The following is a 12,078-nucleotide window of genomic DNA, read 5'->3' as shown; positions in this document are numbered from 1 at the left end:
TCTTTGTCTGACTTATTTCTCTTACTATTATACTCTCTAGCTCCATCCATGTTGTTGCAAATGGCAAGACTTCATTCTTTTTTGTGGCTGAGTAATATTCCATTGTGTGTGTGTGTGTGTGTGTGTGTATTATCACCTTTTCTTTATCCATTCATCTATTGATGGACACTTGTGCTGCTTGCTGCTTCCATAATTTCACTATTGTAAATAATACTGCAATAAACACAGAGGTGTATGTCCCTTTGAATGAGTGTTTTTGTATTTTGGGGTAAATAACTAGTAAAGTGTGATTACTGGATCACAGGGTAGTTCTATTTTTAACTTTCTGAGGAGCCTCCACCACATATTTCTAATTTAATATGTATAAATATTGTATTTTAAATGTTGTTTCAACAGTACCAAGTGCAGAATGTATTTGAGTCTTTTTTAAAATTTAAACCCAATTAACATACAGTGTATTATTTGTTTCAGAGGCAGAGTTCAGTGATTCATCAGTCTTATATAATACCCAGTGCTCATTACATCACGTGCCATCCTTAATGTCCATCACCCAGGTGTTTGAGTCTTTTAAAAAATACATACAAAATTTAAAAATGTGTTCTTTCATTGATTTATTCAACCACTATATATTACGGGCCTTCCTTCTATGTGCATATATGGATACTTTCTTATCCTTCCCTTGAATCACCATAGCTCTTAGCAAAATGTAAGACACAAACAATAAAACATATAACTTGGAAAAGTGTGTACTAATTAATATAAATAAATCATTTAAACAATTTTTTGGCTTCCTCTACTTACAAGTATGAAGACAGTACTGCAAATGGGCTCTAACCACTTGTTTTTTCTAAAATTTTATTAGTTAAAATAGTCAGTCCTTTGATGACCATTAATTTAATTCTGATATAATTACCTTCATATTGGGAACATGTACCACATCCCCATATTGGTCTTTTGTTTGAACAGTTATGGTGGTAGGCCAACCACAACGAATATCATCCTTGTTCAGGATCAGAGATGTTTTCTGAGGATCAGCATAGGAGTCCGGCTGAAGCCACCTGGCAGTGATGAAAAAGCAAGCAAAAAACTAAATATTCATCAGTATCTTTAATGATTAACATGAAATTAAGCCAAATGAATAAAACCTGTATCAAACAAAATGCTAAAACAATATCTTCATTTCCAATTCAGTGACAATCACAAGCGTCTCCCTTGCAAATTGTTAATGACAAATTCGTTAAAAAATACACCAAAGTACAGGAGACTTCTGATGTTTTTATAAATAAAATAGAAATAATTCTAAAATCAGAAAAATTGACATTTTAACACGGCTGACATAAAATAACCAAGAAAATGAATTTAGGTTATATATATTTGAAGTCCTAAGTACACTCATTTCACTGAGGGAGGTCTGCCTTAATTTGCCAGCCTGAAAACCTGGGAAAGAACAGCTCCTCTGTAAAAGCAGTGACAGAAATGGCATTCTGCTTGCTTGAGAACAGCTAGGTTAAAGATACACTGTCCATCTTCTCTTCACACAATTTTCCAACTATCTTCCCTCATTACCTTCCATGAACATTTGTCAAATTTCTATACTTTGGGATATCCGTTCTTGTATTCATTGCATGACCTACATTCAAGTTGTCCTGGGAGATGAGTGATAAGTAATTCTGTTACATAAAGATGTCCACAAAGTTAGCAGTGAGGTTGACTTGAAAGATTTTCTTTCTCCAATTACCATTTTGGTTTTTAAAAACCACAGAAGAATCTCTTTTTTTAAAATTAAAACTGGGAAGAAGTTAGACTTCTATATTTACTAGTAAAATCAAACAAGCTAGCATATTTTTTCTTTTCATTAAAAAAAGAAAAGCATATAGCAAAAAAAAAATGAGAACTCTACAACCTCAAATGATTTCATTTAAATTCTTAATTTATATTTATATTATTGGTAGATTTCCAGAGAAATCTTATTAAAATAAAATATAGTGATAAATTTAAGTTTAGTCTAGATATTAAATATTACTATCGAATACATATACTTCTCAATTACACCATGTGCTCCACCTATTTTTTAAATAAAAGTTCACCAAGGAAACTTTAATCAACTAACAACTACCATATATTTAAAAAATATTTTAAAATATTTACCATTTTATACTTCAGCAAGTTCAAAACACATACACCAGATTATTTTAGGCTGCATTTTAACATCCTAATGACTTTCCTTTTGTGTCTCTTCAGAAATGAAGACAGGGGTAAGCCCTGAAAGCCAGGAATTGTAGTGCTTAAAGCATATTACCTTGCAAGCCTGCCACCACTTGATCCTGGAACACAAGCAATAAAATCATCCAGAAACGACTGTTCATTGCTTTGGATTTGAAGTGGTAAGTTTCCTTCAAGTGCCTCTAATATAGTTGGTGAATGAGAAAGAGCTAAACCCTTTCCAAGAATACCAGAATGGGTTTTGCACACCTGACGGGTAAAAGAGAACAGTTATGTATTTAAAATGTAAAATTTCAATTACATGAGTTTCTTGAACGTGCACAATTTTAGGGAGGCCTTTTTGGGGAAACTATTTTCTCTCTATGCCCCAGGCCTCCTTTAGCCTACAATATAGAAAACCTCCCCAGGACAGAAAAAGATGGGATAATACTTCCAGCCTCCTTCCTTCCACTAAATCAAGTGACACATCAGAGACCTGCAAGCTAGTTGTGATAGTGCATCTCTGCCCACTCTAGCCCTCCCTGTGCTGCATCCCCATCTGTCTGGGCCAGGCTTCCCTTCTACAGGCAGCTGTGGAAGTCTTCCGCTTTTTGTGTTCCCATTATTGGTATCTTTCATGGTTGGACTATCTCTGCTCTCTTAGGTGGGTGGGTACCAAGGTCCTACCTTGGGCTAAAAGTGGACAGAAGCCTGACCGTGGCTGCACATAAACTCTATTAGCCTGTCTAAGCCTTAATTAAAATTAAGGAAAAAAGGCAGATAAAACTGAAATTTTAGTTCTCATTGACCTGACAAACAAGCCTTATGTTTTGGAAAGACCTGCTTTAAATGCTGAAACTCTAGAAACTTTTTAATGACTGTATTATAAATTTCAAAACAAAATACTTTTCACAGGAAAGGATTATACTTCCCATACTACCACCTTTATACAACAGTACCTTCTGCATTCTACAAGATATGCCATTTTAAAACCAATGATCTTTAAAATCAAACTGACTTGAGTTCAAATCCTGACTTAGGACAAGCACTGCTGTGTACACTTAAGCTAACAAGTTACACACACTCCTGAATCTGCAAAATGTATAAACCAGTGATCAAATAAATATTTCTCTTCTGTGGTTAGTATAAAATTTAAATTATATAACACATATAAAGTGCACACTACATTGCCTAACAAGTAGCAGGTCTTTTTTTTTTTTTTAAGATTTATTTACTTATTTGAGAGAGAGAGAGAGAGAGAGAGAGAGAGAGAGAGAATGGGGGAAGGGGCAGAAGGAGAGAATATCCAAGCAGACTCCCACTGAGCCTGGGGCCTGATGCAGGGCTCAATCTCACAACCCATGAGATCAGGACCGGAGCTGAAACAAAGAGTCAGACGCTTAACTGACAGACGCTTAACCACCCAAGCGCCCCAAGTAGCAGGTCTTTAATATATGTCAGACCACCGTGACAACTACCGTATGTGCCAAAAACGTGGGCAATCTGGGACATCAGGTTTTTTTTAACAGAAGCACAATAAACATCTCTTTATATCTGGCCTAAGTGACATTTTATAAACCACAATAATCCCTGTAATAATGAATAACATATGAGCTCCCTGATAGTTCTCTTTAAGTAGAATATTGTCTGATACATACTGTATTTATTAAATGTTTGTTGAATTTTTATTTTTGTATCTTAAAGCAAAAAATTTAACTTTTTTTAAAAAACAAACACAAAAGCTGGTGATCTTTAAAACCCAGAAGTTTCTTAACATTATTGAGGATACCAGGGCTCTCTACAATTAATTAGAACATAGTGATCAAGATCATGGACTTCGTAACCCAATTGCCAGAGGTCAAATTCTAGCCTGGCTGCATGATTCTGGGCAAGTTACTTAAGTTCTCCATGCCTCAGTTTCCTTACTTATAAATGGAGATAAAAGTCTTTCATTCATGGGGCTGCTGTGAGGACTGAGTTAAAAATCTGCAAAATGTTTGGAATAGTATTCGATAAGGTCAAGATCAAATAAATGTTTGTTTTTATTATTACTGCTGTGATCAATTCATCTCGGGAAATAAATAAGATTTAAACCACTAGCTGTAGGTATTAGACCTGGATACTAGCCTCTATCTCCCAATTAGTTGAATTCTTGGACAAATCACAGGACTTCTTTGAACTGCAGTTACTGTAACTGCAGTTACAATAACTGACCTCAAAAGATAATACTGACCTCAAAATGTAAATGCTAAAATAGGTAATATTAAAGATACAATAAACTATAAAGTGTTCTATAGATATTATTTAAATTACTACTACTAATACCCTTTTTTCTCTTTTTCTAACTGGTAAATAAAACTTCTTTCGAGATCCAATTTAAATGTCAACAGCTCTTCAAAGCCCTCCCCTATGCCCCCGGCATTTGGTAACTCTTCTTTCTCCCACAGGATTTATGTCTCACTCCAGATTTAACAACCACCATGCAGCACAGCAAGAGCTTGCTTGGGTTTCTCCCACCAAGAAATTTATGACTTACGCATCTTTATCTGCCAACGAATAGAATGAAGTACTTAATGAAAGTTCTATATTCAAGAAAAATAAGGTTATCTGAATGAAAATACTGCTTTTAAATTAATGTACAAAGTTTATCCTTATGATGTTTGGGACAATACCTGCAATGCGGCCTCTTCAAGAATTTCAAGATCTTCCTCTAATTCATTACCTGTTGTGTGAATGAAAAGTTTTATCAACATATATCAATATTTAGTGAATGAAGAAAACAAAACAAAACAAAAAAAACATATATCAATATTTAATTTAACTTTCTAGTCCTTTGCATTTATTACACCTTTTTCACAATTCTGATATTCCAGATTGAAAAGAACTATTATCATTCTGGATCAGTCTCAGTGCTTTACATTTTAAAATGTAATTTTCAGTGTGAATATAAGCCATAATTCTCAAGGCAATACTCAAAAAGTATCCATTGAGTGATTTGCACAAGATATATACTATATTTAGGCATATAAATATGTACTTTTGAATTTAGCCTATTTATAATCCCTTCCTCCCCCAAATGAGGGAACTGATTATTCAGAATCTGAGCCTTTTTAACTTTGGTTATATTACAGAAGAGCTACACCTTTAGTAAAAAGAGTAACTTACAGGAAAAAATAAGGTAGTGATTGTATCCTCTGTTTTCTCCTTTATTGCTTAATATAAAATATATTTTATTTATTGAATTTCCTTTGATAGTTTAATTTATAAAATATTACTAAGGCAATACATCTTCAAAAGGAAATATTCAAATTATACAGAAGTGTAGAATGAAAAATTCTCCCATCACCTCCCTTCTGAAGATAAACAGTGTCAACAGTTTATGTATTGTTCAAGAAACTGTGTGCAAATAAGTTTATGCATGTGTGTCAACATATATACTCGTGCACACATACACCTATATTCATACATATATATAACATTAATGTTCATAAAAATGGGACCCTCTTCTGCAATGTGCCTTTCTCAGTTAATATAGTTTGGAATCTTTCTTGTTCAGGACACAGAGATCTCCTTTTGTTGTTGGTTTTTAACAGCTGCACACATTTGCACTGTATGGATGTACCTTGAGTTATTCAACCAGTTTCCAACTGATATTTTGGTTGCTTCCAGGTTTTACAATCATAAGCACTGCTATATTAATCTATCTTACAACACATTTTTTGAGCATTTGTTCAAGTATGTACAACAACTGCTATATCAAAAAGTAGAAGGCATATAAAATTTGAACAGGTACTAACAAATTTTCTCCAAAGGTTGTACCCATTTTCTTCATATAAATGGAACACAAGTTGTCTCATTTGCTCATACATGTAACAACATTCAGTAGGAGCAGGGGAACTGACAAGCATGGAAGGAAGCAGGAAAAGCGAAGGGAACAGAGAAGTTAGAAAAGAGAACATAAAGAGAAGGGAAGGAGGAGGATGAAGTGGGGAAGTGGGCGGGGCTACAGATGGACTTGGGGAAATACAATAGTAATGCCTTTTATTCCCAAACACTGTGAAAATAAATGTTAAACCATGTCCAAGCATCATAGAATCAGTAAAGATTTTTAACTTTAATCTTTACCATCCTGATCTTAAATCAACTTACATATCATACAAATTTGTGTCATATAAAGAGGTACTATTCCTGCCAGTGCCTCATTTCTCTGCTGTGCTTCACATGAAGACTCTTCTAAAGAGCGATCTAGTTTTCAACCTGCCCCCCCCTTTCTGACTACCTATTCTCTCACTCCAATCTAAAGGCCTTCAGTTCCTCTTATATTTCTTGTTGAGTATATAAGTAACCAACCAGTTTTTCCATCTGATGGTAGATTTAAATTGACTTCTCAATTGCATTCAAAAGTCCCACGAATGTCCCCTCTCCTGGTTTTACTTCTACCTCCTCGGCTGCTGTACCAGAGTGTTTTTCACACCCTCTTACTCCTGTCTGTCCATTTTTGACACTCTGGCAAGTCCCACCTTTGATCCTGGGTGATCTTCTCGTTCTCATTTGCATTCTCTTCCTAGCTCATCTTTCACATGGTCCATGCCTTTAAATATCACCTGTGTTCAAATGACATTTCCACTGACTTGTCCTGAGTGCCAGACAATGAATATTCAACTGCCTACTTGATATGTCCACTAAGATATTTAAGAAATATCTCAAACTTTTGGTTTAATATCATATATCCAGTGCTTAACCCAGTGCCTGGCACCTAGCATGTATGTGCCTAAGGAGGGTTTGTGTACATGTCTGTGTGTGAATAAAAAAGACCAGAGGATACTCCAGTAAAGAAAACCCAAACTACCAGTATATTAAACAGTTACTATTCATGAATGTATCTATCAAATTCATTTTGCTAATTTATTTCAGAATATCCTAGATAAACATATTCTACTATTGAAATTTTTAAAAAAAATCATAAACACCTACTACTTGACCAGACTTACCAATAGGAAGTGCTAGATCCTTTTTCATCAAAGCTGCGGCACAAACTCCACCAAGATTGGCTAATTCTTTTTCCAGCTGAATGACTCCCTGGATAATTATTAAAAAAAGAAAAAGAAAAAAATCAGCTGCTTTAAAAAAAAATGTTTGGGGGCGCCTGGGTGGCTCAGTTGGTTAAGCGACTGCCTTCAGCTCAGGTCATGATCCCAGGGTCCTGGGATCGAGTCCCACATCAGGCTCCCCCTGCTCTGCAGGGAGCCTGCTTCTCCCTCAGCCTCTGCCTGCCACTCCCCTGCTTGTGCTCTCTCTCTCTCTCTCTCTGTCAAATAAATAAATAAAATCTTTAAAAAAAAAATGTTTGGAGGATAAAGTGTTTGGAAGATAAGGTGGATTATCAACATAATGTGATTTGCACCCAAGCATAACTTTTGAGACCAGAAGGAAGAACATGTCAGCTCGTGGTTAAATTAAGAGAGGAAGAGGGTCAATAATATGTCTTCTGCACGTTAATAAGGTCCAGGCCTACAGGCTCATTGTCCAAAGAATTTGTCATTCACTACTTTAAAGTAGCATGAGCATTTTCTTCAACTTTTGTTTCACTGTATGATTTGAAACATTCAGAGGATATATTAAGTTAGTCCCACTGCGAAGTCAGGTTCTATTATTTACTCAGAAAGGTATAGCCACCTGAGTAGATTTGAAGCAGGCGCAATTACACTTTCTTTAAAGGCTACATCATGGTGCACAGACTCCATTCTCTTCATGTATTAAAAGTAGTAAAAAAACCAAAAACCAAAAAACCACCACACAAAATTAAACTATAAGGTATTCTAAATTAGACACCCTAACTTAAAATAAACTTCAGACTTCCTGAATATAGGTAGCAAAATACAACTTTAGTTAACAGCAGCCCTCAGAAACACAATCTTAACAGAAAGAAGGTAATTCATTCTTACCTCATCAGGTCCAGGGCTAAACTCGTATCCAATTGCAAAACATTTAAAACCATAGAAAGAAGCTTTGTCATCTTTCACATAATCTGATGCAGTTTCCAATGAAAAAAGGGCCTCATTTCCTAAGGAAAAAAGCTAACATTGAGTTCAAAATCTGACACAATTTTATTAAAATTTCCTTATCTTTTATCTATCTCAAGATAGGTAGCAATACAAATCAGATACTAAAAAGCCCAGTCTGTTTTTGGGGCTGGGGTTGTTCCTGTACCTACTTGAGTAAGACTGCTAAAAACAACGCTAGCCAACAACAAAACCATCCCAAGTGAATTGTTATCATTTTTCTTTATGACCAACCTCTCCATATCAAATGTTCTACCCTTCTGTTACATGATCATTTTTCAATTACCTGTCAATTACTAGGGCGACCTAGGTTAGTTAGCCTTTTCTGTTTCAGAATGAGCAATCCTCTAACCTGGCCCCTCACAAACAAACAAGTCAGATCAGACTAGAAGACAGAAGCTTCTGAATTCAAATAGGCTGTGAATTTGAGGAATCACAAGAGTATTTATGGTTAATTGGTTGAAAACACAACAGACCACATACAGTTTTAATAACTTACAAACAAACTTTCTTTGAAAGGAAAATACCAGTAATAGCAATAACAAAAGTGTTGCCTGTCCCTGTCTCTGACACACACACACACACACACACCCCCTTCAAACCCGAAGAACTGAAAACAATAGTTTTTTTTTAGGTTTATTTATTTATTGATTGATGTAGTGTTCCAAGATTTATTGTTTGCATGTAACACCCAGTGCTCCATTCAATATGTGCCCTCCTTAATACCCATCACCAGGCTAACCCGTCCCCCCCCCACCCCCCTCCCCTCTAGAACCCTCAGTTTGTTTCTCAGAGTCCACAGTCTCTCATGGTTAGTCTTGAAAACAATAGCTTTAACATAACTCACTAGGTTAGGGGGTTGACCAATTCTCTTGAATGGAAAAGAGTCCTGGTAAGTTCTCAAAATCTTTCATTTATTGGGAAAATAAAAGATCAAATCCACTTTTTCTATAGTTTGCTCCCAACTGTGCAGCCACCCCTCAATATTAACTCGCTTTGGTTAAGCTAATCTTTTTTCACAAGATCCTCACAATATTCTCTCTTCTAAAACTTAGTCGTGCTGTACCCCGCCCCCCCACAGAGTCTTTTTCACTACTCAAGTGCAATCGGATGCATAGTAGGTCTTGAAGAAATCCTTCTAAAAGTTGTAAACATTTTTAATGATGTATCCTTACTAAACATAATTATTATAAATGCATAGATTTTACCATATAGAACAGAAGAGAAAAAATAACTTACCTGGCAACACTAAAACCATAGTAGGCCACCCAGAGGACCCTGAAAATTTCTTTAATTCTATCCAGGAATTAAGATTTTCATGAACAGATGTCAATTTTGGTCCATATCCTGAATTCTGAACAGTTCTGACAGGAATCAACAAACGAAGGACATCTTCTGACTGTGCAGTGCCACACTGTGGGTCAAACTCGATTGTCATCCACCGTACACATTCCGGGAATGTCACCTGAGATCAAAAGGCAAGAGGACACTTTGTTAAGAAGAATTTGATTTTTGTTTTTTTTTTCCTATTTTAGAAACAGGACATACCGTAAAAATGATGCTTTCTCTCAACTAAATTTTAAGTAAGAAATTAATAGAGTAGTTTCAGTATGATTAGAAATCAAGGTATTAATGTTCAGTATCAATTGTTCCAACTGCCCACTTGCAATATCTACTGCTTTTTACCTAATACTTGGTTGATTCTACATTAATAATGTTTGTAAGTGCACACTGATAACGTTTAAAAAATATTACAAGGTTGTTTAATTTCCATAAACATTAAACTATGTAATTTTCTTGTGGAAGTTTATTTATATAATAAATTTTCCATTTCAGTCAGAATGCATTTAAGGGAAATACGTAGGTAAATGAGAATATAATTTGATGGGTAAAATGTAAAGATATATTGATAGAAAGTGAATAAATCATTAAAACCTAAGGTTTTATTCACTTTTAGGTATCTAATATTCATAGTACGTGCTACAAATGATACTTTTCATTAGCAAAATACTTCAGAACTTCATATATTATGAGAATAAATAAATATTAACACACGATGAGGGGTGTCTGAGTGGTCAGTCAGTTGAGCGTCCAACTCTTGGTTTCGGCTCACATCATGATCTCAGGGTTGTGAGATCAAGCCATGCCACCAGCTCCACACTCAGTGGAGAGTCTGCTTCTCTCCCTCTACTCCCCACCATGTGCACCCACAACTTGTGCTCGCTCTCTAATAAATAAATTTTTTAAAAATATAAAAAAATAAACACATGATGAAAACCTAGGTTTTTATATTTTCTTAACCTAAAGTTTTACTGTAATATGAGTTTTTCATGACATATAATTACATGTATTTTTAAGGCCACTTTAAGCTTTTGTCACCACCATGGCAGAGAAAAATTCTGTCTTGATAGCCAAATTACAATTAAACGGGACCATGTCAAATAGTAAACTATGAAACAGTTATAGGATATGATATGAGCATTAAGAAATTTCCCAAGTATGATATTGGTCTAAAAAAAAATTACCTAGGACTAATGCAAACATTTTTAGTAGAGGATTAAAAAAAAATCTCCATTTAAATGAAAACGCTCAACCTTGTTCATAATTACATAAATGCAAATTAAAACGTTAAGTAAAATACCATTTCTCCCATTTTATTAGAGGTCCAAAATTTAACCATGTACTCTGTTGGGGAGGCTATGAGAAAACAAACACTCTCAAACATTGTTGGTGGGGACACAAAATGGTATAACCTCTAGAGAAGGGACTTTCTCAACATCTAGCAAAGATACATATTCATTCACCTTCTGAATCAGTAACCCCAGATGTATGAAGCATATGGCTCTTCAGTCTCTATTTGTTTGACCCCGCAATCCCACTTCTAGGAATTTACTTTGAAGATATATTTCTAAATACATGAATAAATAAACAAAAAACCCCAAACATATACACAAGGTTATTCATTGCAAAAAAAATTTTGCAAAATACTGTAAACACCCTAAATGCTCATACACAAGACTGAATGAATAAACTATGATATATCTTCACAGTGGAGTACTAAGCAGTTATAAAAAAGAATGAGGATGATCTCTTTAAGTGGATAATGGGGAGATTTCTATGCATGTAGTTACATTAAAAAAGTGCAAAATAGTATATTTGGTGTGCTACCATTTATTTTTTTAGATTTTATTTATTTGCTTTACAATGAGAGCATGAAAGAGAGAGCACAGAGGGAGAGAGAGCAGCAGACTCCTGCTGAGCAGGGAGCCCAATGTGGGGCTCGATCCGAGGACCCTGGGATCATGAACTGAGCTGAAGGCAGACACTTAACTGCCTGAGCCACCCAGGCAGCCCCAGTGTGCTACCATTTTCAAATAAAAAGAAAATAAGACTACATCTATATCCATCTATCTATTTTTAAAAAAGGAACACAAGAAGGAAACCCCAGGGTACTCAGTGGAATAAGTGAGAAGCAGAGAAGGGAAAGGGAAGGGCCTCATACTTGTGAGCATATTATTTTGTATAATTTTATTTCTGGAGTCACGTTACTATTTTACACATTTAAAAAATAAAATTAAATCAAGTAGGATGGGGGAAAACTCACAAAAATAAAGTACAAAAAGCCAAATAGGCCTAACTTTATAGCAAAGCGATTGTAAACCAACCTGTGCATATAGGTAAGAAGAACTACTCCAAGTAACTTCTGAATAAAGTATTTTGTTATATAACGTCAGTGGGATATATTCTAAAGATAAACATTTTGCAGGGAAATTATTTTTTACAGTGAAATATAAGTGGGATAGGCATAAAGAAA

At 35.1% G+C, this 12,078-nt stretch overlaps 1 protein-coding gene across 11 annotated transcripts in view; it reads right to left on the bottom strand.

The window, feature by feature from the left end:
- The window catches only part of MYCBP2 (MYC binding protein 2), a 271,236-nt gene that overhangs the window by 99,777 nt on the left and 159,381 nt on the right, over positions 1-12,078 (bottom strand). For all 11 annotated transcript variants that reach the window (XM_064585965.1, XM_064585966.1, XM_064585967.1 and 8 more), the window contains 6 exons: positions 9,504-9,729; positions 8,148-8,266; positions 7,194-7,281; positions 4,875-4,924; positions 2,300-2,472; positions 914-1,058 (listed from right to left, as the gene is read on the bottom strand). In XM_064585965.1, the coding sequence (XP_064442035.1) occupies positions 914-1,058; positions 2,300-2,472; positions 4,875-4,924; positions 7,194-7,281; positions 8,148-8,266; positions 9,504-9,729 (801 nt within the window). The remainder of the gene's footprint in view (positions 1-913; positions 1,059-2,299; positions 2,473-4,874; positions 4,925-7,193; positions 7,282-8,147; positions 8,267-9,503; positions 9,730-12,078) is intronic.

The sequence above is a fragment of the Mirounga angustirostris genome, unplaced genomic scaffold (genome assembly GCF_029215605.1).
Source record: "Mirounga angustirostris isolate CCGP_5_RB_7025 unplaced genomic scaffold, mMirAng1.0.hap1 SCAF_3, whole genome shotgun sequence".
In the NCBI taxonomy this organism is placed as follows: Eukaryota; Metazoa; Chordata; class Mammalia; order Carnivora; family Phocidae; genus Mirounga; species Mirounga angustirostris.
This window is presented reverse-complemented; position numbering and strand designations above follow the sequence as displayed.